The sequence below is a fragment of the Trametes versicolor genome, assembly GCF_000271585.1.
Source record: "Trametes versicolor FP-101664 SS1 unplaced genomic scaffold TRAVEscaffold_3, whole genome shotgun sequence".
In the NCBI taxonomy this organism is placed as follows: domain Eukaryota; kingdom Fungi; phylum Basidiomycota; class Agaricomycetes; order Polyporales; family Polyporaceae; genus Trametes; species Trametes versicolor.
The window spans coordinates 1,830,138-1,854,612 of record NW_007360323.1 but is presented as its reverse complement, the minus strand read 5'-3'; the positions used below and the strand labels follow the sequence as shown (position 1 = coordinate 1,854,612).

The 24,475-nt window shown below is 56.2% G+C and overlaps 11 protein-coding genes across 11 annotated transcripts; 6 read left to right on the top strand and 5 right to left on the bottom strand.

Annotated features, from left to right (window-relative positions):
- Window positions 1–231: 231 nt before the first annotated feature.
- Window positions 232–2,107, bottom strand: TRAVEDRAFT_70031 (uncharacterized protein; the record flags this gene model as incomplete). The annotated part of the gene is made up of 9 exons (XM_008037412.1): window positions 232–418; window positions 477–584; window positions 632–712; window positions 768–890; window positions 947–1,033; window positions 1,088–1,272; window positions 1,328–1,792; window positions 1,852–1,872; window positions 1,928–2,107. 9 exons carry the CDS (start codon window positions 2,105–2,107, stop codon window positions 232–234), a joined length of 1,437 nt encoding a protein of 478 aa, XP_008035603.1.
- A 407-nt stretch (window positions 2,108–2,514) lies between these two features.
- Window positions 2,515–4,056, bottom strand: TRAVEDRAFT_56971 (uncharacterized protein). Its single transcript, XM_008036994.1, has 6 exons — window positions 4,008–4,056; window positions 3,506–3,952; window positions 3,243–3,449; window positions 3,122–3,190; window positions 2,796–3,071; window positions 2,515–2,727 (listed from the first exon to the last, which is right to left on the bottom strand). The coding sequence occupies exons 1-5, from the start codon at window positions 4,020–4,022 to the stop codon at window positions 2,853–2,855; spliced, it is 957 nt and encodes a 318-aa protein (XP_008035185.1). The 5' UTR covers window positions 4,023–4,056; the 3' UTR covers window positions 2,515–2,727; window positions 2,796–2,852.
- A 1,514-nt stretch (window positions 4,057–5,570) lies between these two features.
- Window positions 5,571–6,227, bottom strand: TRAVEDRAFT_18350 (uncharacterized protein; the record flags this gene model as incomplete). Its single annotated transcript, XM_008036540.1, has 1 exon — window positions 5,571–6,227. The coding sequence occupies one exon, from the start codon at window positions 6,225–6,227 to the stop codon at window positions 5,571–5,573; it is 657 nt and encodes a 218-aa protein (XP_008034731.1).
- Window positions 6,228–6,608: 381 nt separating this feature from the next.
- On the top strand, window positions 6,609–10,187 carry TRAVEDRAFT_44565 (alpha-mannosidase; the record flags this gene model as incomplete). Its single annotated transcript, XM_008036846.1, has 17 exons — window positions 6,609–6,748; window positions 6,798–6,850; window positions 6,999–7,023; window positions 7,078–7,414; window positions 7,464–7,509; window positions 7,557–7,717; window positions 7,782–7,866; window positions 7,922–8,001; window positions 8,056–8,079; window positions 8,129–8,231; window positions 8,294–8,386; window positions 8,445–8,476; window positions 8,530–8,563; window positions 8,625–8,749; window positions 8,805–9,158; window positions 9,218–9,386; window positions 9,436–10,187. The coding sequence occupies 17 exons, from the start codon at window positions 6,609–6,611 to the stop codon at window positions 10,185–10,187; spliced, it is 2,613 nt and encodes an 870-aa protein (XP_008035037.1).
- A 139-nt stretch (window positions 10,188–10,326) lies between these two features.
- Window positions 10,327–11,061, bottom strand: TRAVEDRAFT_35205 (adenine phosphoribosyltransferase; the record flags this gene model as incomplete). Its single annotated transcript, XM_008036727.1, has 4 exons — window positions 10,327–10,472; window positions 10,528–10,603; window positions 10,675–10,944; window positions 10,999–11,061. The coding sequence occupies 4 exons, from the start codon at window positions 11,059–11,061 to the stop codon at window positions 10,327–10,329; spliced, it is 555 nt and encodes a 184-aa protein (XP_008034918.1).
- A 234-nt stretch (window positions 11,062–11,295) lies between these two features.
- On the bottom strand, window positions 11,296–12,533 carry TRAVEDRAFT_143816 (40S ribosomal protein S1). Its single transcript, XM_008037411.1, has 5 exons — window positions 12,460–12,533; window positions 12,329–12,395; window positions 12,193–12,273; window positions 11,595–12,142; window positions 11,296–11,536 (listed from the first exon to the last, which is right to left on the bottom strand). Exons 1-5 carry the CDS (start codon window positions 12,472–12,474, stop codon window positions 11,477–11,479), a joined length of 771 nt encoding a protein of 256 aa, XP_008035602.1. The 5' UTR covers window positions 12,475–12,533; the 3' UTR covers window positions 11,296–11,476.
- A 118-nt stretch (window positions 12,534–12,651) lies between these two features.
- On the top strand, window positions 12,652–13,437 carry TRAVEDRAFT_163229 (uncharacterized protein; the record flags this gene model as incomplete). Its single annotated transcript, XM_008037410.1, has 3 exons — window positions 12,652–12,777; window positions 12,836–13,052; window positions 13,110–13,437. The coding sequence occupies 3 exons, from the start codon at window positions 12,652–12,654 to the stop codon at window positions 13,421–13,423; spliced, it is 657 nt and encodes a 218-aa protein (XP_008035601.1). The 3' UTR covers window positions 13,424–13,437.
- A 364-nt stretch (window positions 13,438–13,801) lies between these two features.
- TRAVEDRAFT_116179 (peroxisomal 3-ketoacyl-CoA-thiolase) lies at window positions 13,802–15,204 on the top strand (the record flags this gene model as incomplete). Its single annotated transcript, XM_008037409.1, has 4 exons — window positions 13,802–14,235; window positions 14,293–14,750; window positions 14,806–15,110; window positions 15,166–15,204. 4 exons carry the CDS (start codon window positions 13,802–13,804, stop codon window positions 15,202–15,204), a joined length of 1,236 nt encoding a protein of 411 aa, XP_008035600.1.
- A 527-nt stretch (window positions 15,205–15,731) lies between these two features.
- On the top strand, window positions 15,732–18,177 carry TRAVEDRAFT_44561 (MFS general substrate transporter; the record flags this gene model as incomplete). Its single annotated transcript, XM_008036845.1, has 18 exons — window positions 15,732–15,890; window positions 15,945–15,994; window positions 16,050–16,076; window positions 16,130–16,157; window positions 16,216–16,249; window positions 16,301–16,350; window positions 16,402–16,507; window positions 16,556–16,626; window positions 16,681–16,710; window positions 16,762–16,789; window positions 16,823–17,134; window positions 17,190–17,219; window positions 17,268–17,301; window positions 17,355–17,442; window positions 17,499–17,604; window positions 17,654–17,739; window positions 17,802–18,088; window positions 18,150–18,177. 18 exons carry the CDS (start codon window positions 15,732–15,734, stop codon window positions 18,175–18,177), a joined length of 1,554 nt encoding a protein of 517 aa, XP_008035036.1.
- A 780-nt stretch (window positions 18,178–18,957) lies between these two features.
- TRAVEDRAFT_44560 (MFS general substrate transporter) lies at window positions 18,958–21,355 on the top strand (the record flags this gene model as incomplete). The annotated part of the gene is made up of 17 exons (XM_008036844.1): window positions 18,958–19,152; window positions 19,204–19,253; window positions 19,304–19,330; window positions 19,384–19,411; window positions 19,473–19,506; window positions 19,556–19,605; window positions 19,659–19,764; window positions 19,816–19,886; window positions 19,934–19,967; window positions 20,016–20,327; window positions 20,380–20,409; window positions 20,459–20,492; window positions 20,550–20,637; window positions 20,689–20,794; window positions 20,850–20,935; window positions 20,990–21,276; window positions 21,328–21,355. 17 exons carry the CDS (start codon window positions 18,958–18,960, stop codon window positions 21,353–21,355), a joined length of 1,566 nt encoding a protein of 521 aa, XP_008035035.1.
- Window positions 21,356–21,821: 466 nt separating this feature from the next.
- TRAVEDRAFT_44559 (MFS general substrate transporter) lies at window positions 21,822–24,219 on the top strand (the record flags this gene model as incomplete). The annotated part of the gene is made up of 16 exons (XM_008036843.1): window positions 21,822–21,986; window positions 22,047–22,096; window positions 22,153–22,179; window positions 22,232–22,259; window positions 22,320–22,353; window positions 22,409–22,564; window positions 22,633–22,703; window positions 22,762–22,791; window positions 22,850–22,888; window positions 22,947–23,223; window positions 23,280–23,309; window positions 23,362–23,395; window positions 23,454–23,541; window positions 23,602–23,707; window positions 23,763–24,135; window positions 24,192–24,219. 16 exons carry the CDS (start codon window positions 21,822–21,824, stop codon window positions 24,217–24,219), a joined length of 1,536 nt encoding a protein of 511 aa, XP_008035034.1.
- Window positions 24,220–24,475: the final 256 nt, after the last annotated feature.

The window sequence follows — 24,475 nt, the reverse complement described above, 5'->3', positions numbered from 1 at the left end:
GAACCGTCCTGTCCTCCTGTCTACCAGCAAACAGAGAGATCGTTCATGCCAGTTCTGGGGTCTCAGTCATAATCATACCGGTCGTCATATCCGTATCGGCGTCGTTCGTCCCGTCTCCGGCCTCGGCCTCGTCGGTCGTCATAATAGTCGTACGAGCCACTGCGACTCGAGCTCGTGTTCCTGCTGGCGAATCGCGTCGGCCATGCTGCCCTGCGCAAGGGCAGGGCATACTCACTGTCGTCGCGGGCTCGAGTAGTGCTCTCCTCGGTGGTAGTCGCGGCCGCGCTCGCGCTCATCCGGGATGTACTCTCGCGGCCTGTCGTGGCCGCTACGCCCCGAGCTGGAGTGGCGGTCGTAGTGGTCGCGCCCGTCCCGCGGGCTGGAGCGGATGAGCGTGTCGCTGGAGCTCCCGCTGCGGCTGTGAATCGTCATGCTTAACGTGGGAGTGGGGGAGATCGTAGGGGTGAAGAGCGTACCCTGACCGTCCTGACCGCGCGCTTCGTTCCTTCAAAGTAGGGTCGACGTAGATTACCTCGGGATCGTCTCGCGACGACCGCGTACCAGCTCGCGGTCGACTCGAAGGTCTGAATTACAGTGAGCTCATGTTTCATTGTGTTACGAGATAACGTACTGGTAGTGTGGGTCGTCGTGGTACGAACCGGGGGCATGCATGCGAGAGGAGTGAGATGAACTATGGTGGGGCGTGTGTGCCCTACGTGTCCGACGTCAGAACACATCACACCTACCTAAACAGTCTAGTAACGTACCTCTGCTCGTACGAACGGTCAATGGGCCGGCCACGGCGGTCAGACCGGCTGCTTCCACTCGTATGGTGCGAACGGTTGTCGCGGCTACCGACCGAAATATGGTCGTCGTTCGAGAATCCAGCCCTAAACGAACCCAAATCAGCGCCATGTTCAATGCGATTCAGACCAAAGGTGCCTACCTGCATATCTCGTGGCCATACTGGTCTTGCACAATCACCGGGCGCGGACGTCTCGGGGGCCTGTAACGTCCGCTGAAGTCGCCAACACTGCAGGGTGCGGTCAGTACACGGATTTCCCTTCTATCCGGAAGTGCAACGTACCGAGTCAGTTCGTTACCATCTTCGTCTTCGAAGATGACTGGGGCACCTCCAGGGATGATGTAGTACTTGTCCTTCTTCCCGTGCTTCCCGTGCTCGACCACCACCACCACTGGCGGCTCCTCGCTCGAATCAAGGGGGTCCTCCCAGTACGCTGGGTGGTCCCTGTGGCCCTGCGAGCCGTGTGTCTGTAAGTAACATCATCAGCAACCCAACTACATTTGACAAGCAACCAGAACGAACCCTGGGAGGCGCGCTCCGCTCCCTCTCCCTGTGCCTATGGTGCGGGCGCTCGTGCGTCGGGTACGACGCCGAGTGATGCACAATATCGGGGTGCATGCCCCGCATCGGCACGCCCCCCTCCACAACCATCGCCGGCTGGTGCATATTCTGGACCGCGTTCATATGCGGCTGGCCGCTCGCACTCAAGTGCGGCGGCGGCGGGTACATGGACATGGACGGCGCGGCGGACATCGCGGGCGCGAACTGCCCGCGGTCCGCGAACGCCTGCTGGATGCGCGTCAGGCTGCTCTCGCGCTGCACGAGCGGGATCGTGGTGTCGCTGTGCCGTCCGGAGAGGATCTCCTCGAACGACTCGTCGTCCGTGGGCATCCCGGGCAGCCCGTGCGGGTCCTCGGGGTAGTCTTCGACGGTCGTGCGGTAGCCGCCGCCGCCGCCGCCGCCGTGCGAGGGGTACATGCCGATGTTCTAGACGTTGGTCAGCGTCTCTGGGGTGTGATACGTGAGGGGGACGCATGGGTACTCACGGGATCCTCCATCCCATAGTTCTGAAGGCGCGCTGTCTGTCAGCGGAAGTGGTTGCACGAGCATGGGAGGACGTACCCTTTTCGTAGATTTTCTGTGCAAAACCTTGCTCCAGGGGGAGCGGTTCTGGCGGGGCTCCTGCTCTGCGTACCCTTGGTCATAGTAACCTTGGGGAGCATCGTACCCTTCGTACTGTCCGTAGGCACCGCCGCGCCCGTGCTCCTTGGAGCGTCCGAGACTGGGGAATAGACGAGGCATGACGTGGAAGAGAGATCAAGATGGAATATCAAACAAATGAGACAAAATGGCGAGACAAAGGTCAAAGGAGAAGTGGCGTTGGGGGTCGAAAGGTCGAAGTCTAGGTGAATGCCTGCATTCGGCGCCGCTGCGAGGAGCGACAAGGATGATGCTGGGGATCGCAGGAGAGGGGTGCTGCACACACAAAACGTCAGGATAGATGGAGTGCAGCCCCGAGCGGGGAGGCCACCTTATAGCGAACAGCATGGAGGGCATGAGGTTACCGCGCACGAGAAGGACGGCGGAGAAGAGCTATCTTGCAGGCTCATACGCGTGCTTCTGCTCGATATACCCCGGGATGCGCCTGCTAACCGCGCAAGAGATAGACAGTTACGCCGTGTCAGGTGTCCGGGGTTGTGAATGGACGGGGAACGCGAGATGGGCGAGCACAGTCCACAGGCGCGCGTCCTATGCTCCGCGCAGCGCGAGGTGACGAACGCCGCCTACCCGCGTGTTTTTGATACAAGCCGTGGCCAACGGCCTATACACTGGAGTACACAAACCTGGCGCGTACGCGCGCGACTATCCCACAACTGCTGTCCTCTGACCTGCCCCTGTTACTACATTCGACGCTGGCCACACTGCGCGATCAGGCCACACGCCGATGTCAGTTACGTTCCAGGCCACGATGAGTGCAAATCTAGCTCACCGAGACAAGAGCCGATGGGCATATGATCAAGGGTGTGTTCGTATGGGCGCAGGGCTCCTACGCGATCCGCGCTTGTTGTTCGCTCCAGAGTAGCTGCTTTACTTGGGCAAGAGCTTGCGAAACTTTCGCAATCGTATCGGCAGTTTGGCCGATCGACGCTGTATCTAGAATGGGACCGGCGGATAGCGTATCTAGGCGTGCGGAGAGTGCCAGGAGCGACTGTTCAAGAGAACGTGCGGACACCTCGAGAGCTGAGGATGTAGAGGAACGTGTTTCCTGGGAATGGTTCGGTGACTGACATACAATGTGACCTGATGAAGGCTTACAAGAACCGTCGGCTGTGATCTCGTGTGCGGCTCTCGCCGTGCATCGGACGGGTAATGCAAGGTGTCGTCCTACGGCTCTGTTATGATCACTTGATGCAAAGAGAATGAGACTTGTTCTTACCGCAGAAAGACGAGTACCCATGTTCGGCATGGCCTTTCCTTTTCCTTTATCAACGTAAGTCTGCGGAGGCGAGGAGAGCCCTGCAGCTGCGGGCGGAGGTGATCGGTAGGTAGCTGCTGAACTAGACGCAGGAAGCATGGGCACTAGGCGATCCTGTCCCAGGACGTCTTTCTCGTCTACATAGACGGTGCCGCAGATCACACACTCCTACAGTCGAGAGTTCTGAGCGCAGGCGCGGGGTTCGTATCACGGAGAATACTCGCCTTCCTCGGGTCGATAGTGGCCTGAACCTTTGGGGGCCGCACGAGGGGGATCCCGTAGCAGTTGGAACCGGGGCACTCATCTCCCAGCATCGCCCAGCCTCTGAGCATACGTCTGCCGATTTCGGCTGAAGCTGTGTCGGATTGTTGCCGACGACGGAGTAGCTCCGCGGGGTCCATGAGGGGGGCGAGAAGAGGCGAGTCTGGTGCGCTTGATACATCCGTCGGTGGAGTCGAAGACCGAGACATGTGCGTGCTGGACACAGAGCTCGCCGCGAATGACGCCTGAGGCACAGGAGTCGGCCGCAGCTGGGTGGAGGCACCTGCGCCGGAGTTACTGTCCGGCGCTGGGTCGCAGTTGACGCAAAACTGAGTGACAGCGGAGGCGGAGGACGGAGACCTCATCATAGGTACCCTGCCGCATTTTGAGCAAATTACGTCCGTCAGGACCTAGAGCGCATCTTGAGCATTAATGATCATCGCTGGCAGCCATGTTGAGACGCACCCAACCCTTGAGCATATATACGCCGAGATTGCTGGAGACGTCTATCACGTTTCGAAGACGTCCCCGACGGCTAAACCCGATCTCCCCGCCCCTCCCCTTCCTTTCCCCACCCTGCTCCCCATGCCCATGCCCATGCCTATGCCCTACCCCGTATGCTTCCCGCTAAACCACGCCATAATCACTTACACGTGTCATAATTTCACTACGATAAGAGCGGCAATGCCGCAGTAGACTCGAGATATGTTCGCGGAGGTCATCAGAAAACCCCGTACTATAATTACTGTAGACGGCTGTACAAGCACTACTTAGCTGTAGATTACAAACCAGATAACCAAAAAAAAAAAAAAGAACCGTGATCTTGCAATGTGATATAATCTAGGTAAAATGGACTTGCAATCGGCTGTAAGGTACCCAATGATCTTTAGTTTGGAATCTGTCATAATATCACTCGGATGACGTTGAGCCCCTTACAACCGCCTCAATGATTCCCAAATTCACAAAGATCCCGTCGCCTCCAATAGTTACGAGCACATACAAGACATATAGTTCCGACCATATATTCCTTGCTTTTGATATTCAGGTCGTGATATGCGCAGTAGATGGGGGGAACACGATATCATTGAAAACACCGAAAAATAGCTATATACAAGAGAGTAGTTCTACTGTATACACTGATATACGAGCTGTCGCGCGTGCCCGAAGCGGTCCTCCGCGCAAGAAAGAGCGCCGCGTAGCCATAGAAGCGGAGATCCTTCGAGGTCAGGAGCAACGAAGTCAGGGACGAGCGCAGAAGGCAGCACAGCGAAGACAGCTAAGGACTCGAAGGCTCCCAGAAAGACGATAGACGTAGACGCATCGCATAGAGCCCCAGCAAGTTAAACTAGACCAAGCCACAGTAGTAGTCAGACATGACACAAGAGATAGCAACCAGCCAGGAGCCCTCGAGAAGCCTGAGTACGAGCATGCGAGCCAGCAGAGATAGGTCCAAAGTACAAGAGCGAGCAGCCAGACGAAGACCCCCGTAGTCGAGACCGAGTACAAGGCTGAAAAGGTTAGTAAAGAATTTTCATGGGAGGGCGCGAAGCAGAAAGGAGGAATAATGAGGGACGATGGAGAGGAGCAGAGGTGAGGGGAGCGAGAGAGAACAGCGCGACAGACGTCCGTCACTAGGAGACCGAGATTTAAGCCCCGCCGATGAACTGTATAGTACATCAGACAGTCGCGCGAAGCGTCCATAAAATCGAGCGCGCGGTTTGCGAGTGGATGGCAAGGCAGGCGTGAGGATTGGGCAGGTTGCAAGACAGGTGCGAGGATTGTGCAGGTTGCGAGACGACGGTAAGAGCCTCGCGACCGTGTTCCAACAGATGCAATGATCGCGGGCGCTTACCACTACTAAGGAGATCACATTGGGTTACTAGCGTGTCATAATGCCATATAACAACGGGAATCCTTATCCATATAACAACTTCCGCGCCGTTTCTGTGATGTCTGCCAGGCTCAAGCTCAAGGCTCACTCACTCACTCTCGCTCTTTTCGCGTGGTTCTTGTGCACTCGGCGCAGTCTCAAGCGCACCAAAAACATGGCGACGACAGCGCCGTGGGGTTGTCCGCGAGGAAGCACTGGATGTCGTAGAAGGGATCCATGGATCCGAGGAGGTCTTCGATGCTGGAGTGCCGGTATTTGCGAGTGTAGTGATTGCAGTGGAATAGAACGTGTTCACGCGTGTGGTAAGCCGGCGGGCCGTCGTGGAGGGTGCACATGGTGGGCTCGTTCGCTCTCGCCCGAAAGCGATCACGATACCATCCGGTCGGGGCGTGGTTTGTGATGCATCGGATGAATCGCGCGGTGAGCGTTGGGCGTCCGCCGAGGCGCTTGAGCGGATAGGACTTTGTGTGGGTCAAGCGGCGGAAGGCCGGGTGCCGCAGATGTGTGCGGCCCCAGTACTTGGCTGGGTTGGCGTCGGCCATCTCGTCCCACTGGCTCAGAACTAGCCCCGTGATGCCGCTCTTGACGTAGGCGTACGACGTTGCAAGTTGGCCGCGGTACTCCTCCCTCGGCAGGTCCAGAACATGTGTGCGTGCCTTGAATTTGACGTCCGCGTCGACCGCTTCGTTCTCTTCGATGTTCGAGTGGGCTGGGCAGTAGTGAAGATGCAGGTGATTTTCGGGGTTCCGCTCGAACCACTCGCGTAGCATTCGGCACGAGTTTGTGGGCGCCATCTTGCCGCCGTCGGGTGAGAGGATGCTGGAGAGCGAATTCTCGCTGTCGCTGAATATATGGACCCGGCGGAACGACTTGAGGCAAACGAAACCGATCGCGAGGGAAAGCGCGATTTGCTCGCAGTCGAAGGAGAACGCGTTTCCGGTGTACAGGGCATATGCAAGATCACGGTCAAATCTGTGATGCGACGCGCGCTCGCGACTCGAGAGGCGCCGGGGGATTGCGCGTGTCACGTGCAGCGTGTCCACCGACGTGGTCGGTCCGGCAGAGGGTGGCCGTGTGTCTCACCGGTCGACCGCCACCACAGCTGCTACGAATCCACTGGGCCTGGTCTGCAGCTCGGCCATCTCTCTCTGGTCTACCCTCCTGGCTTGCTCTGCATGAATTGGCCCTCGCTTTGGCCCACTGGTCTGCTCGCTCTGCTCATTGTTGCTCTAGACAGTCCTTGGTCGACTCCTGCTCTTGCTTCACCAGGTCCGGGCCCGGCATCATGGACGAGTGGGCGCAAGCTAGATGTGAGGTAAGCTCTTTCTGCTCTTATTCAATCATTCATTTCACCTGTGCAATAGAGAGCGAGTGCGCGAGTTGTGGCATCACGGCTACGACCATTACATGGACTCCGGTACGTACTTGTCCTGAGCATCTTGGGAAGGCTCTCATCAGGTTGGGTTGGTCAGCATTTCCCTTGGATGAGGTGACTTGGCCGTTTCTACTTTTCTGCCGTCTCCGCCGTTGATCACGCCTGTAGCTTGCACCACTGTCATGTACAGGCCGTGGACCCAACTGGCTCAATCCGTGAGTACACTGTATATATTGCCCTGTTACCGGCCAGACTGAAATTGTTTGCAGGGGTGACTTCGCCAGAAATGACGTTGCTGGCAATTTCTCCGTCACTCTGGTTGATGTCCTTGACACTTTCGTCGTCCTGAACGACCCTCCGGGATTCGAGGACGCGGTCCGCAAGATCATCCGCTGGGTCTCCTTCGACAGCAACACGAAGCCACAGGTCTTTGAGACAACCATACGCGTCATGGGCGGCCTGCTGTCTGGGCATCTCTTTGCAAACAAGCCAGAACAGCCCTTCTACTTACCTTGGTACCAGGGCGAGCTCCTCCAGCTCGCTTATGATCTAGGTGTGAGGTTGCTCCCGGCGTTCAACACCGTCACCGGTCTGCCATACGCCAGGGTAACACTCCAATCTCCGTGATTCAGAGCATGTCTCACGTCAACGCTAGATCAACCTTCGCCACGGTGTGCCCAAAGGCGAATCGACAGACACTTGTATGTCCCCCGTTCAGGAGAGTGGTACGTGGTCTAACCACTTGTAGGTACCGCCGGGGCGGGGTCGTTGATCCTCGAATTCGGCACCTTGAGTCGCCTCACGGGCGACGACCGCTTCGAGAAGGCGGCGTACAAGGCCTTCTTTGCGCTGTGGAACCGCAGGTCGGACATTGGTCTTGTAGGCAACACGATCAATATATTTACTGGCGTACGTCCCAGCCTATGCAACCGTACGATATGAAGCGCGGATGTAACAGTCTGTCTGGTAATAGTCCTGGACGCACCCGGAAGTCAACAACATTGGCGCAGGCATCGACTCGTTTTACGAGTACGCGCTGAAGTGGTATATCATGAGCGGTATGTCCTCGTGTGTTTTCGTCAGGTAAAGTGTGCAATGCTCACTTCTTGACAGGCGAGGTGGAGTTCCTCGACGTATGGCAAGACTCGTATGCATCTGTCATGCGGTATTCCAGAGCACCCGATGGTTTCTGGGTGAGTCGCGATATCACTCATCAACCTTTAGTCTGTACTGAATTGTCATTGCAGTATCGGAACGTGAACATCCATTCGGTATGGGCAGTAACCGGCCCAGGAGCTCCATTCACTAATATGGCTGCAGGGGGATGCCCAATACGGTACCATCGACTCGCTTTCGGCGTTCTGGTCAGGGCTGCAAGTGCTTGGCGGCGACATTGAGAACGCGGTGAAGTCTCACCTAATTTGTACATTCACTGCGATCGTGCTGTTCCACGCTGCTCGACTGCTGAAAGTGACTTTTCTGCAGATTACAATATATGGCGCGGATTCGCAGGACTTCCGGAGGTTTGGGACATGAACTACCATCAAGCCACCTCTTTTCAGTATCCACTGAGACCAGGTGAGTACCACGTCCTTGACTACCCTGTCGAATCGTTCCTGACGGCGTCTTTTTCCAGAGTTTGTGGAGTCCACATGGTATCTGTATCGTGTGAGACAAACTTGCAATGGTCAGTATGATCTGGTCACTGACTTCCCGCTTAGGCCACTGGCGACACATTCTATCTAGACATCGGCGGTAAGCCAGCTGCCCTTCCATCATGTCTGTCTTTGGCAGTCAGCTTGACGATGTCGAGCAGAGCGTATCCTCCACGACATCACAATACGGTCAAGGGCAGAATGCGGCCTGACCGGTATCAGCGACCTACGCACCAACACCCGAGACGACCGGATGGAATCATTCGTACTCTCCGAAACACTGAAGGTTCGTCTCACCACACACGTCGTCCGGTAGCGCCTCACGCATCCGCCGTACACAGTACCTATTCCTCCTTTTCGACGAAGCGAACCCCCTTCACGCCGACGACACCCAGTGGGTCTTCACGACCGAGGGCCACATCCTCACGCTCGACCCCGCGCTCCTTCGCCCCATCTCGCCCGCGCGGCGGAAGCTCCGGCGGGTCGAGAATCTGCAGTGTCCTGCGTATGCCCCGCCCATGCTCGCGTACGACGCCCCAGAGGATTACACACGCGACACGGGGCTCGTGGGCGGCGTGATGTCGCGCGTGGACTTTGAGTACGCGCGGAACCTCATAGGGCGCGTACACTCGGAGAATGAGACGCGGTGGTGGGATCCAGATGGGTGGTGTGCGTTGCCAAAGCACGAACCCTACGTGCGTCACTCGGTGAACGGCATGTGCTCTGAAAGCTGACATGAGCGCATCACATCCAGACATATGACTTCGTGCTCTCGGCGCACGGGGAGGTCGTCCTGGAGGACCCCCGCCTGCCCGCAGACAAGATCACAGAGGTGGCGGACGGGTACCTCGTACAAAACGTCACCGGCATCCGTGTGCATATAGTCAGTCGACTAGACGGCAAGGGCTACGATATCGCCAAGTGTAAGACATTCTTCTTTATATCAGGATCTCTGTGCTCAGACTTAGACAGTGGGACCGTACGCCGTGAAAACCGGGCAGAAAATATACTTCAACGACACCCAGCTCTCGCTTACCCCAGTCGACGGCCAGGGCGCCTCCACACAACAACATCGTCGCATACCAGAAATCGAGCTACGCTTCTTCTTGGACTACGTCGACCCTTTGCTGCAGCTGCAGGCCCCAGGCATGCACGACGTCATCACAGAGACCGTCGTCCCCGCCGCGACCGCTATGTTCGCCGGGGATCCTGCAGCGCCCCGCGCGGACGACGGAACACATCCGCTTCGCTTTGGGCATGGCGCCGGAGTCCGCCTCATCTACTCTCCCACCAACCCGCTCGGCTGTGCGCCATATACGGAGGAACTCGATGACGCCGCGGTCCTAGTCGCACGTGGCGAGTGCACGTTCCTCGAGAAGCTCGTGTTTGCGCAGCGTGCGGGCGCGTCGGGCGTCGTCGTTCTCGGGAACGAGGACCAGCACATCAACCCGTCCGTCGACCTAGCGGAGCTCGAGGCGGCGGGCCCCGAGATCAACGACGTCGCGATCGTCGTCCTCAGGCGACCGGACGCGCAACTCGTCGCGGAGATGCTCGACTCCGCGGAGCGGCACGGGTTGGGCGATATTCGGATGGTCGTCGAGACGTGGGACGACGGCCCCCAGCACAGGAGCGAGCCGACGAAGACCGCGGGGAAGCTCGAGGACACGCAGCGCGTACTGTATCTCAACAACCACCCGTTGCTCAACACAAGGCTATTGGTCTAGCTGCCGCGAGTGCGGCTACACGATGTACATGCGCTGCTGATACGAATACACTGAACTCCGGCCGTTTGGGATACCGCACCGGCCCTTGCTGCTTTGCTTCTGCTCTATAGTCATGCTCCGTGTGTCTGGTCCCGCAGAACTAGTCGTCGACCTTGACGATCGAGTACATCGGCGCGTCGAGCTTCGACGCGGCCTGGAGGAAGGTGAGCTCGATGATGAAGAGGTACTCGAGCGTGTTGCCGCCGAGCTTCGCGACGAGCTCGCCCGCCGCCTTCGCGGAGCCGCCTGCAATCGGGGGTGAGTATTGCGACCCGAACACGACCCGCTGTGCACGACTGACCAGTGGCGATGAGGTCGTCGATGATGACGACGTTCTGGCCCTTTGCGATCGCGTCCGCTTGCATCTCGAAGACGTCCTAGCACGGGCGCTCCGCGTTAGCAACCGCCTCCCGTCCCACAATCGCAACCACGCAGAAAAATCGCGCACCAGGCCGTACTCCTTCTGGTACTCGGCGCTGATCGTCTCTCCGGGGAGCTTGCCCCGCTTGCGCACGGGCACGAACGCGGCGCCGAGGCGCATCGCGATGATGGGCCCAATGAGGAAGCCGCGGGCGTCGAGGCCGACAACGACGTCGATCTTCTTCGACGGCGAGCTCGCGATCGTGTGCGACGTGAGACGGTGCACGAAGTGCGTGATCAGCGTCTCGAACGCGACCGGGTCGCGGAGCAGCGGGAAGATGTCCAAGAAGACAATGCCCTAAAGTGCGCGAAGTCGTCAGAAACTGCTTGCACACCGGGACGTGCATCGCACCTTCTTGGGGTAGTCGGGGTACGACCGGAGCAGGCCTTTCAAGTAGTCGACGTCGGCGGGCATGGTGGTGGTCGGATGTATGTCCTTCTGCCCGAACGCGACTCGGAAGTCTGATAAAACGTGCTGTGGCCGAAGACGATAATTTGTGCCTCGCCGATCATCTTAGCGGTCCGCGATTCGGACGGCTTGTACAGTTGTAGCGCGTACGTACGCGGCCGCCGGTGGGACATGCTACAGAACACCAACATAAACAACCCGAAGGATCATGGGTCGGTTGACTTTCTCACAGACGAACACAGACATCACACCCAACAGGTTTCCGGTACAATCACAACTGAACATAACGATAGACACCAGTGCAAGCAGACGACAGGATGGGTGATATGGCGTGCGCGGTCATGTCATAGATTGCCATACCCTTGTAGCATAAGTGCGAGAGATCATGATGAAGGATACAAGAGCAGACAACAGTAGGCTTTTATACAGACTCAAGGATCTCAGGCTCCTTGAAGTCCTTCGCTACACGGGTGCCGGTCTCCTGTAGACGCAATGTACGCGGTCAGGACAGGCAACGTGGCGGGTAAGCAATAACTTACATCTGTTGACTCGCCGTGGAGCTCAAGGAGCTTCGACATGTCGAACTTCGGCGCCTTGATGATCTTCGCCTTGTGGATGTAGACGTTCTGGAGGGGGTAGATGCTCCGCGCCGCCTTCTCGATCTCCCGGCCAATCGCCTCGGGGACGAACTTCTGCACGAGCTCCTTCAGGTCGCAACTTGTCGCTTCCCTCGTCATGATCTCGAACATCTTCTTGCGGATCTCCCGGATCTGCGAAGACTGGGCGTACGTGGTCTTGCGGACCTGCGTAGGCCGGCGCTTGGTGAAGCCAATCGCGAAAAGACGGAGGAGGTAGCCGTCGGTCGTCTTCACGTCGACGTGCGCCTCGATGAGAGTCTGCCATTTCCGGACGAGTGACCGGAGCTTGTCGGAGGTGAAGCTCATGCCGTGGAAGTTGGTCAGGCAGCTCTTGCCCTGGATCTCGTCCACCCGGAGCTTGATCTTGCGGAAGGCCTGCTCCTCATCCTTGTTGAGGTCGGCGAGGGAGACCTCAACGATACGGCCCTTCAGAGAGTCGTTGGCGTTTTCTATCAAGCGATGAGAACGCTGCGTATGATATCAAACTAAATGCACGTACTGAGACCCTGGGAGCGGTTAGCAAGAGTCTTGCCGACGTTCTTGACCTCGAAGATTGAAGGGGCCTTGATATCGTACCAGTCTGTCCGCCAACGTGTAAATGCCACAGATATAACCTGCACGAACGGTAGACTCACCCTTGCGGGAGAAGGGGTCGACGACCTTTTTCTTGATACCCTTCTTGCCCTTGGACAAACGCTTGTTCTGTGCGCGAGCGAATGTCAGAGCCAAACGACCGCCATTTCGAGAACTAGCACGAGAGACAGACCTTTCCAACAGCCATGGTGGGTCAGAAGGGAGGAGGGGGAGCCGGCAGTTGGACGGGCTGAGTTTGGGGATGCGTGAGTGCCGCCAGACGCGGACACGGGCAGGGCAAAGTGTGGGAAACTGGCATGGGTGGCTGAAACCTTATTCTCTTAGCTAGAAGGCAGGCTTCCCACGCCACACCATGCCACTCCCCATGCTCACCTCTCTCACTCGCGCGCAGTTTGAAGACGCATGTCGCCGTTATGTCGCTGCTCACTCTGACCAAGGTCGTACTGGCATAACAATCTATCCCACTGGATGGTCATGGCATGAACATTCTGTACGCCTGTCTGAGTCCTGGCCAGACGTTGCTAGCCTAGGTTCTGACCGATACTCAGTACGTCTCTGGACTCGGTTACTTATCCAGGACTGTCCTTCTCCCTCGCATATCACCCAGTGAAGAGGGTGAGCTTGGCGAGCTTGTTGGGACCACCCTCGAGGTGGAGGACGAGTCCGCCGCCGTGGTACCCGGAGAGCTTCAAACTTGCAAGCAATATGTGGTGTATTCGCCCACCTTCGAAGTTCCAGCTTTCTACTTCACTTTGAACAAGAGTAGTGCGTGTCTGCACTAGTTGACTGAGTGTTGGCCCCTGATGTACAGATTATCGTCAGGTGGATCACCCTTGGTCCTAGACCAGATAGTGCAGTCTACACTGTTCCGACGCAATGCGCTTCCTTCGTCGGATGGGAACACCTTCGGGCTGACCCTCCCAGGCTCCAATCTCTCGCTCCTATCCCAAGGCGACCACCCTACGCTCGGAACGCCCTCATGGTACTTCCATCCGTGCCATACCTCCGAGGTTGTCGGGGAGATACTAGCGGCGTCTGAAGGGACACAGCCCGGAGACGAGCTGCTGCGATGGATGGAAGTGTGGTTCATGGTGATGAGTAATGTAGTGGATTTCTTTGCGGGTAGCAATACATGAAGTGCTGTTGGGCGACGCGCGACACGGAGCGGGTGCGGGGGTCTCGTGGACGCGGCGGGGGAATCAGCTGCCCGCGCCCCCGGTCGGGTCATCGAGCGACAAGCGACGGCCGAGTCTTATATAAGAGACCGACGGGGTCTCACCCTTGCTGCCCCCGACGTTGGACAACACCGGCACGACTTTGAGTGCAACGCGTCTTTGTTGGCGAGAGACCGGCGTCCCTGTCGTACGATCGTCAAATACCCAGAACGCCGACCCCGCGTTCGCGGCTAATCGATCAATTCATCCACTAAGCGCATATAAGGCGAAGACAGAATGCTCGCTGCCATACCCTCCTCCTCAGCCACCCGTCTCCCCCTCAGGCACCTCATACGCAGAATGGTATGTGCCCCCGCCGTCCTCATCGAACGCTGTGCGCTGAGACGCGTCCTCCAGTCCACTCAGACCCGTCACGAAGCCGTCATCGTCGCTGCGTCCAGGACGCCAGTGGGATCGATTAACGGTGCCTTGAAGACCGTCACGGCCCCCCAGCTCGGTGTTGTCGCCCTCAAGCGTGCGTTCGAGCAGTCGGGTGTCAAGCCCGAGGTCGTCGAGGAGGTTTACTTCGGTAACGTCGTCCAGGCCGGTGTCGGCCAGTCTCCCGCACGGCAGGTCGCGCTCGGCGCAGGCCTGACCACGCGCTCGGATGCGACGACGATCAACAAGGTCTGTGCGAGCGGCCTCAAGGCGATCATGCTGGCTGCCCAGAGCATCGAGTCCGGCTACAAGAGCGTCGTGGTCGCGGGCGGTATGGAGAGCATGAGCAACGCACCGTACGTCGTGCTGCAGTTTACGTATTCGCACAGTCACTAACGGGGTCTCATGTTCAGGTTCCTCCTACCTCGCCAGAACCCCGTGTTCGGCAAGTTCACCACCAAGGACTCGCTCGAGACCGACGGTCTTTGGGACGTGTACAACGAGTTCGCGATGGGCAACTGCGGCGAGTCGGCGGCTGAGAAGCACGGTATCCCCCGTGAATCACAGGATGCGCACGCCATCGAGTCGTACAAGCGCGCGGAGCGTGCATGGAAGGCCGGTGTGTTCGACGCTGAGCTCGCGCCCGTCACCATCAAAGGCAAGAAGGGCGACACCATCGTGAAGGAGGACGAGGAGTACAAGCGTGTCATCTACGAGAAGATCCCCACCCTCAACCCTAGCTTCAAGAAGAACGGTGGCACCATCACGCCCGCAAACTCCTCGAGTCTGAACGACGGCGCGTCCGCGCTCATCCTCATGTCCGCGGAGAAGGCGCGCGAGCTCGGTGTCAAGCCGCTCGCGAAGGTCATCTGTGAGTGACGCTCTATTACTCCGTATCGGTCGGGGCGCTGACATGGAAATTGCAGCATATGCCGATGCGGGTGTGGACCCGATCGACTTCCCTGAGGCGCCCACCTTTGCCATCCCCATCGCGCTTGAGAAGGCAGGCCTGAAGGTCGAGGACATCGCACACTTCGAGATCAACGAGGCGTTCTCTGTAGTCGTCCGTATCGCCGAGAAGAAGCTCGGCATCGACCCCGCGAAGGTCAACCCCCACGGTGGTGCGGTCGCGCTCGGCCACGCTATCGGCAACTCTGGTTCTCGTATTGTTGTCTCTCTGGTGCACTCGCTTAAGTCGGGCGAGTACGGTGCTGCGGGTATCTGCAACGGGGTAAGCTCTTTCTTGCTATACCAGGTGAGGCAGGAGGCTGACTTTCGTCGTTTAGGGTGGTGCTGCGTCCGCGCTGGTTATTCAAAAATTGTAACTCTAGACTTCATCATCATACCGTGTACTGCTCTCGCACTGCTATCATATCCTGGTTAATCGGCTGGAAATTCCCTACCCTGTGTGATGCAGGCTCGTTAGTCACGGACTACAGTAGAGTTGGTTCTTCCTCTATATCTGCCCATCTATGACTTAGGCGAGAAGGGACGCGTTCCAGCATGCATGTGCTCGCCGTTCGCTCTGCGATCTACGGTTGTGATGTACGTCAGGTCTGCCGGGTTATGTCTTAAGGACTGTGGGCGCATGTGAGTTTGCAGGAGGTGTTTGATCTGCGAACTGTTGCTTATCTCTCATTCCAGCGACACTTTATGGCTTCCTGCTGGCGCGGGACCATACCCTGCACCGGCGCACCGGGTGACCTGCGGCGGGGTGACAGGTGCCGCGCTGCTTCTCGGCGCGCAAATGAAGTGGAGAAGCCAGCTAGGGATTCGTGCCGTACAAGCGGAATCCTATCTAATGGCTCGGGCTCTCTATCCCAGACCCAGTGATGCCCCTAAGCCCTCTACCATGGCTACGCTGCAGCAAAGGAAACCGCCCCACGCGGCAGATGTTGACATAGTCTCCGTGCTGGAAAGCACGGATGGCGACGAGGCCCTCAAGCTCGTAGGTCGGGAACGAACGGCTCAATTCAGCGAGGGTTACAACAAGCAGCTGCGCAGGAAGCTGGTGAGCGTGATAGTTTTCGGTCGTGAAATGGGAAGCTCATGCTGCCTTGTGTAGGACCACGTTATACCTCCTCTCTGCGCTGCAGTGTACTTCACGCAGTTTCTGTTAGTCCGCATATCTGGATTCGTTTGGAACGTGGAAGCTGACCAGACCATCTAGAGACAAGACCTCTCTAAACTACGCGAGGTACGTTTACGATGGATGTCTGCGGTGCGGATCGAGTCAATGATCCTTTGTAGCATCATGGGCTTCCCTATTACTGGACAGGTAGTCCACCAATGGTTTGCTTCCTTTTGGCCGAGTGGCTGATATGTGGGTTCTCCAGCACTACAACTTGGTGTCTCTCGCGTTCTACGCCGGTGAGTCTACTACACAAGCAACGAACGCAATCGATGTTCATGCGTCCATAGGTTTCTTAGCATGGGTATTCCCGACGGTGTACATCGCGCAGAAGACGAGGGTGCGTTATATCTGGACATATTTTCCGAGACCTAACACCGTGTTACTCTAGGTCGCGAAGTATCTTGGCGCCAACATCATCGTGTGGGGTGTTGTGCTAATGTGCCATGCTGCCACTACCTCGTTCAACGCATTCTTTGCTCTGCGCTTCATCCTCGGTATGCGTCGCTGCATACTGACAGAATAGCAAGCTAACGCGCTTTCAGGCATGTGCGAGAGCTGCGTTACTCCGATTCTCATCTTGATTATTGCTATGTTCTATAAGAAAGACGAACAGGTACGTCACCTCACGGTGAATCCTACCTGATTACGTTTGCCTAATCAACCATAGGGAACGAGGGTATCGTGGTTCTATATGATGGTCAGTTGAGCCACATATGCGTCCTATACCATGACTAACTTGAATTTTTAGAACGGTAATCGGGACTTCGTGCAATCTAGTCAGCGATAAATGCAGAACTAACATGGCACAGGTCTATCGCAAATATTTGGCGGCTTCTTCGCCTACGGAGTCTCGTTCTATGAAGGTCACGTTCTGTTGCCATACCAGATCATTTTCTTGCTCCTGGGCGTGCTCGCCATAATGGTCGGCGTTTGCGTCATCGTCTGGCTTCCTGATTCTCCCGTGAACGCGCATATGCTTACGACGGAGGAACGCATCGCAGCGCTCGAACGCGTACGGGATGGCCAGGCCGGTACCGAGAACAGGCACTTGAAGAAGGAACAGGTCATCGAGGCCCTGGCGGATTTACGCACCTGGCTCATCGCGTTGATAGTCATCCTGTGTAGGCTCACTCTTCGACGTCGACTTAGTGGCATCGGTGCTGATACCGATTGTAGCGAGTATTCCAAATGGAGCGTTCAGTAACTGTGAGCATGTCGTGCTGCGTACACTATGTTGTCCTCATTACTCTCTAGTCAGCAACATCATCATAAAGGGTTTTGGCTACACGTACGTCTCTGCTTTCCTTTTCTTTCCTATCCACGCTGACATGACACCGACAGTTCGAGGCAAACTTTGATACTATCGACACCGGGCGGCGCAATAGCCTCCATAGCCACTTTGTTATGTGGGTGGTACTCTGACAAGAAGGTGAACGGAACATATCGGCAATTCTACTTCCGCGTTGATTGACACTCAACAACCAGAACGAGAGGATAATGCCTATCATCATATGCCTCGTTCCTACCATGGTGGGCTCCGCCATGTTGATTGGCCTGAACGACTCGGGGCACAAAGGCGCCCTCCTTGTAGGTGCGTAGAGCCGTTCATATGTCAAGACGGTAACCGACGTCTAGGATAGCGATCTACCTTGTCAATATCTTCAACACCGTTCTGCCGACAGTATACGCGTACAACGCAAGCAATATTAGTGGTAATACGAAGAAGGTCAGTAATATTTTGACTCGTGAGTATCATATGTGACTGATATTATTCGACTGCACGCACAGAATACGGTTAATGCGTTGACACTGACATTCTTCGGCGCGGGCAACATGATCGGCGCTGAGATATTCCAGCCCAAAGACGCGCCGGCATACATCCCAGCGAAGACCGCCAACATGGTTCTGATCACCCTCCAGCTTTTTATTACGCTGTGGGTGCGCTGGATCAACTTGCGTCTCAATGCTCAGAAGAGAGCGACGTTGGAGGAGGAGAGGATCAAACATGGCTGGACGGACGCCGACGTTCAAAGAGAACGTGAGCGACACGCGTTCATGGACTTGACTGATAAACAGTACGTGCGACGTCACTACTCTCATGACTGCCTACACGCTATATACTGACCTGGCATCCAGGAATCCGTTCTTCGTGTACGCTCCCTGATATCAATGTACTGGATGCCTTACACATCTTCGGACTGCGGACAAGAGTTCCGACTCCTCCGAAGTGATCGTGGCTGTCGAAATCAATTCGCTATCGAGGTCGAGCACTTCTAAAGCACTTCCTCCGGTTCCTCGATGCGGGAGGACCCACAACTAGCGGTCCTGATACTGGTATTTGCAATGGAGTAAGCTTGATGCTCTTATCCCTTGTCAGCTATATACTTACCCGTAAACTAGTGCAAACCATGTCTGAGCTGATCTACAGCGTGTAGTTCTCTCGTACTCCCGTAGCCTCCTGATTGATCGCGCAGAGTCACTATCTTCCGTGCACGGCCTACTTTTATCAATGGCCTGCCAAGACCGTGTGGATTTTCCCTCGATATCTCGCGGCCCATGACCACTTGTATCCCGACGAGCGAAGAAAGGCCCCGGCACGTCAGTGCCGGCGCTATGCAATCATGCTATCTAAAGAGCTCCCTTGTTGTGCATGTGAGTGAGGATTACCCTTACGGCACGCGTCACTTGCTTATCTCCCCTTCCAGCGGCAGAGCCGTGCCTTGCGCTGGGATTGAACTATTCCCCTTCTCCGCGGCATTGGCGAGTATTATGGCACAGCAGCAGATGCTGCCGTGCTTCTCGGTGTGCCACCAGCCGCGGCAGCAATGAGTGATATATATGCGCAGGCCAGCTGGACGGGCGTGCCGTGAGACTGGCACGGATCACCCTATCTAACCGCAAGGTTCTTGATTCCGACTCGGTGCTTTCTTCCAGATCCACTGCCATGGCCCTGCCTCAAGACAAGAAGTCACTCGACATGGTGGACGAGAAGCGGTCTCGGGACGAAGAGAAGGACGGATACGATGTGACGGTCTCAGTTACAGACAGTGTGGAGGGCGACGAGGCCCTCAAGCTCGTCGGCCGGGAGCGTACAGCTGAATTCAGTGAGGAATACAACAGGAAGCTTCGCAGGAAATTGGTGCGTGTTTCTCGAAGGGGCTGCGAACTCAATGCTGATGATTGAATGTAGGATCTCCTCATCCCGCCTCTTTGTGCGGCGGTGTACTTCACGCAGTTCCTGTATGTTTGCTCCGCCTTGTGCTTCGGAGACCCAACTCATGAGCCCTCAGTGACAAAACCTCATTGAACTATGCGAGGTACGTTCGGCATCCGTATCTTTTCTGTGATGTTCTGATGAGTGCCACTACAGTATCATGGGCTTCCCAATTACTGGACAGGTATGCACTACTCTGGCTTCACTCGTCATGGCCAATTGTGAACCTTGGTTACATTTCGCAGCACTACAACCTGGTGTCTCTCGCGTTCTACTTGGGTTTGTCGTTTATGTATTTCCGATGTTGTGGATGCTCATTGTGTCTCAGGTTTCCTTGTGTGGGAGTTCCCCACGGTATACATCTCCCAGAAGCTCAGGGTACGTGGGGATGATCTGTCCAAACACTCGAGGCTAACGTATGCTGGTATTAGGTTGCGAAGTACCTCGGCGCGAACATCATCATTTGGGGTATCATTCTGATGTGCCATGCCGCGGCCACATCGTTTGGCGCGTTCTTCGCCCTTCGCTTTCTCCTGGGTATGTAGTATTCTGAGATGTCGAAGTTAGCTGACATTAAGGCCTTCATAGGCATGTGCGAGAGCTGCGTTGCTCCTATTCTCATCTTGATCATCACCATGTTCTACAAGAAGGACGAGCAGGTCAGTATCTTTCAACGTGTGCTCAACTCAGTGCTGACTGCGTATAGGGAACGAGAATCTCATGGTTCTACGTGATGAACGGTACTTGACACTTCACGTAAAACCCGTTATGCATCTGACACGCGGCAGGGCTTACGCAGGTATTCGGCGGCTTTGTCGCCTACGGAATTTCCTTCTACGACGGTCACGCCATTGTTCCATACAAGATCATCTACATCCTACTGGGCGGCCTCGCTGTTCTGGTAGGAGTATGCGTCGTGATCTGGCTCCCTGACTCCCCCATCCACGCGCGGGCCTTCACCACCGAGGAGCGCATTGCCATCCTTGAGCGTGTGCGAAATGACCAAGGCGGCTCTGAGAACAAGCACTGGAAGAAAGATCAGATCATCGAGGCTCTGACGGACGTCCGAACTTGGCTCATTGTGTTGACGACTTTGACGAGTAAGTGTATTCGCTGATGCAGTGGTGGCCACTTTGTTGACTTTGGCGATAGCGAGTATACCAAACGGAGCTCTGAGCAACTGTAAGTGCAGTTTACTGAGTCTTACACATGACACTCACCTCTCGCGTAGTCAGCAACATCATCATCAAGAGTTTCGGATATACGTGAGTTTTCTCTAGCATACTGCTCTCGCGTGGTGTAGGCTGACCTTAAGACCATAGTTCGAAGCAGACCTTGATTCTGTCGACGCCCGGCGGCGCGGTCGCCTCTCTCACTACCTTGTTGTGTGGATGGTATTCGGACAAGAAGGTAAGCTTCTACTTCCTTTACCTTTTGCTTATTCGCTCATAACATTCGCAGAACGAGCGGATGATCCCCATCGTCTTCTGTCTGCTCCCTACAATTATAGGTTCAGCTATGCTTATCGGTTTGAACGGTTCCGGCAACAAAGGAGCGCTTCTCTTCGGTAAGCTTGTCGTGCCACATACTAACGAAGACGCATGCCTAACCCCCTGGCACAGCGGTATACCTCATCGGGACCTTTGGTAGCGCGCTGTCGTCGGTATATGCGTACAACGCCAGTAACACCAGTGGCCATACGAAGAAGGTCCGTGAGCCGTTGGTCAGAACGTTCTCCCCCATGCTGACACAGCTCACACAGAACACTATCAACGCCCTGACGCTGACATCGTTCAGCGTGGGCAACATCATCGGCACGGAGATCTTCCAGCCCAAGGACGCGCCCGCGTACATCCCGGGCAAGATCGCCATCATGGTCCTGCTCACCGTGCAACTGTTCATCTCGATGTTCCTGCGCTGGATCAACCTGCGCCTCAACGTGAAGAAGGCAGCTAAGCTTCAGGAGGAGAAGGAGAAGCACGGCTGGTCGGACGAGGACGTCCAGAAGGAGCGCGAGCGGCACGCGTTCATGGACTTGACTGACAAACAGTACGTCTTTCCTTCTATCGCTGCGCATCACGTTTCTGACATGGATTGTAGGAACCCGTTCTTCGTGTACACTGCTTAAGTGTAGACTCGACTCCGGGATGAAAGAATGATAATGACGATATGTATGACCTATGTGCCAGGCTTCTGCTCCCGATGCGAGTATGGCATGCGCATGTGAGGTGTGCCTCACGGGCCGCAGAAAGGTGGCGCAGCCCGTTATCGAGGAACGAGAAGGGTTCGCACGGAAGGACGCCCAGCGATGCCGCCGAAGCACGCTCTGGGCTCTCATGCGGTGCCGTCCTCAACGATGGAGCACCTTGTTATCATCCTAAGTGCTATCTTACCCCGCCTTCTCACAGGACCCTCACGCGGGCGGTGGCAATCGACGTGCCAATCTTAGTCCTCTGTATACTCGCGCCCTCCGTCGGACTGCGGCTAGAAGCGCACGGGCAGTCACAAGATGGGCGAGGTGAGGAGTATAAGAACCTTCTATGCTAGCGCTGTGGTCGCCGTGCTAGCTCGCTGCGCCCGCCCCTCGTACCGCCATGGAACCCGAAGTGAAGGACGAAAAGCAGCTCCACACGGTTCTCGTCACCGACGTCGAGTCCGATATCGACTTCAGAGACAAGGACGAAGCGCTGCGGCTTGTGGGCCTCGAGAAAGCGTCCTCGTTCACCGAGGAAGAATACAACAGAATCCGCAGGAAGCTTGTGCGTAGACATACAAGACGCATCCTGTTACGCTCATATAGACTGAACTGGTGATGACAGGACTTTGTCATTCCACCCTTGTCTGCGGCAGTGTACTGCACTCAGTATCTGTAAGACTTATCACCGGCCGTGTTCCAGCCGCACAGTCCGCTCAACGTCCTGATAGCGACAAGACCGCGTTGGGCTACGCGAGGTGTGTTCTCCTACAAGACTCGTCTTGAACGAGGGTAACAAAACGCGTGCAGCATTATGGGTTTCCCAGTCACCGGGCAGGTGCGTCTACCACTGACCTACGATCTTCTAGTGTCCATTGTCCCTGACATATCGGCGAAGGGCTATAATCTAGTCTCCCTATCCTTCTACATAGGTGAGGGCAATCGCTGAACCTATCGCTGTCGGACAGTACGCTTACCTTCGTCTAGGATTCTTGATCTGGGTTTTTCCCTCGATGTACATCGCACAGCGGCTTCGGCTCGGGAAGTACCTTGGTGCTAACATTGTGGCCTGGGGCGCTATCATGATGTTGCACGCAATCCCTAAGTCGTTTGGCCCCTTCTTCGCCCTGCGGCTGCTTCTCGGTATGCGGTCCTCTCGTTCATGACGGATTGCGCCCGTGCCGCTCACCTCCTTGCGACCCTTTTTGCAGGCATGCTTGAGAGCTGTGTCGCACCCATCCTTATCCTGATTGTGTCTATGTTCTACAGGAAAGATGAGCAGGTAAGCATCGAGTCCGGAGATTCTGTTGTGTTCATTCAACTGACTTGCACTGGTCCAGGGGAGTCGCATGGCGTGGTTCTACATGATGGTATCGCCGATCTTCAAAGACAGCCGCTTCGCATACTGAACCACTACCTGCCATGCAGAACGGCGTCGCGGGCATATTCGGCGGATTCCTGGCCTATGTACGCGTCCTGCGTTAGTATACCCTTTGACTAAGACTCACCAGATTTCTGGACCTAGGGAATCTCCTTCATCCCCGACCGTGGCTTCGCGCCATTTAAGATCATCTACCTCATGCTCGGGGCATTCGCCATCGCGGTCGGGGTCGCTGTGCTCCTCTGGATGCCCGACTCGCCCGCCAACGCACGGTTCCTCACGAAGGAGGAGCGCGTGACCGCGATCGAGCGTATCCGCGACGGGCAGTGCGGGACGGAGAACAAGCGGCTGAAGAAGGAGCAAGTCGTGGAAGCACTATTGGACTTGAGGACGTGGCTGATCGTTCTTGCAACACTCCTAAGTATGCCAATCGTACAAGGGCGGGTGATGAGATTGTGTTTGCTGACGGTGTCATAGCGAACATACCGAACGGGGGCCTGGCGAACTGTGGGTGCTGTTTCCTTCGAGCGGTCAGCAGACACTGATACTCGGCATACAGTCACGAACATCATCGTGAAAGGCTTTGGATACACGTAAGAACGCAGCTGGCCGTTAACGTTGATGGCTTACCGCCTCATGCCATGCACACAGGACGAAACAAACCCTTATTCTGTCAACTCCCGGGGGCGCAATCGGTATCGCTAGCGCGATCCTTTGCGGATGGTACTCCGACAAAGCCGTACGTTTGTTGGGCAGTCACCGTCACTGCGGGTGATGTACTCAGCGAAGCTTGCCGTAGAACGAAAGGATGCTACCTATTGTGTGGTCCCTGATACCGACACTCGCTGGTGCAGCGATGCTGGTGGGACTCAATGGCACCTCCCAAAAAGGCGCACTTCTCTTCGGTAAGACTTCGCGATATAGGTTCCCCGGATGACCTGACGCGTTCATTCGACTCAGCGACCTGGATCGTCGGGACGTACGGGTCCTCACTCGCGATTATCTACGCATACAACGCGTCGAACACGTCCGGCCACACGAAGAAGGTCACGGTGAATGCGCTCACGCTCGCCGCCTTCTGCGTCGCGAACATCGTCGGCACGGAGACGTTCCTCCCGAAAGACGCACCGGGCTACCTCCCAGGAAAGATCTCCATCTTGGTACTGCTGTCCGCGCAGCTCGTGCTGTGCTTCGTCATCCGCTGGGTGAACTTGTGGATGAACCGGAAGAAACAGCGCGCGCTTGAAGCGATGAAGAGACGGAACGGGTGGTCGGACCGAGACGTGCAGCGAGAGCGAGAGAGAGCCGCGTTTTCGGACATGACAGACAAGCAGTACGTCCTCCATTTTTTCGAGGGTGTTGGAGTCTTGTTGAAGCCCGTTTGATCAGGAACCCATTCTTCGTGTATACGGCTTGAAGATGATAGTATGAGACGTTATAGGTTGGGTGAAGGTAAGAGCAGTTAGTGTCAAAAGTAGCCCTAGTGTCGGAGAACCGTCCATCGCATAAGCTCAGCGTATACGAGGTGATTGAAGGAGACAAGTATTCGAGCTGTAACAGTGAGAAAACAAGCTTGTTGACTGTACACCTTCGTGCGTGAGGAAGAGACTTAGACTAACGCAGGCGCTGGGCCATGGCACGAGACGGCAGATCGCCCGATTGGTATGACGTCA

Bases quoted from the DNA above. Each gene is read 5' to 3' on its own strand.
- TRAVEDRAFT_56971 (XM_008036994.1), bottom strand. The intron at 3,450-3,505 runs GCGAGTATTCTC...TCTCGACTGTAG, and splicing joins CCACTATCGACCCGAGGAAG to GAGTGTGTGATCTGCGGCAC. The intron at 3,072-3,121 runs GTAAGCCTTCAT...AACCATTCCCAG, and splicing joins GATCACAGCCGACGGTTCTT to GAAACACGTTCCTCTACATC.
- TRAVEDRAFT_143816 (XM_008037411.1), bottom strand. The intron at 12,274-12,328 runs GTGAGTCTACCG...GTTGGCGGACAG, and splicing joins CGACCCCTTCTCCCGCAAGG to ACTGGTACGATATCAAGGCC. The intron at 11,537-11,594 runs GTAAGTTATTGC...TTGCGTCTACAG, and splicing joins TCCACGGCGAGTCAACAGAT to GAGACCGGCACCCGTGTAGC.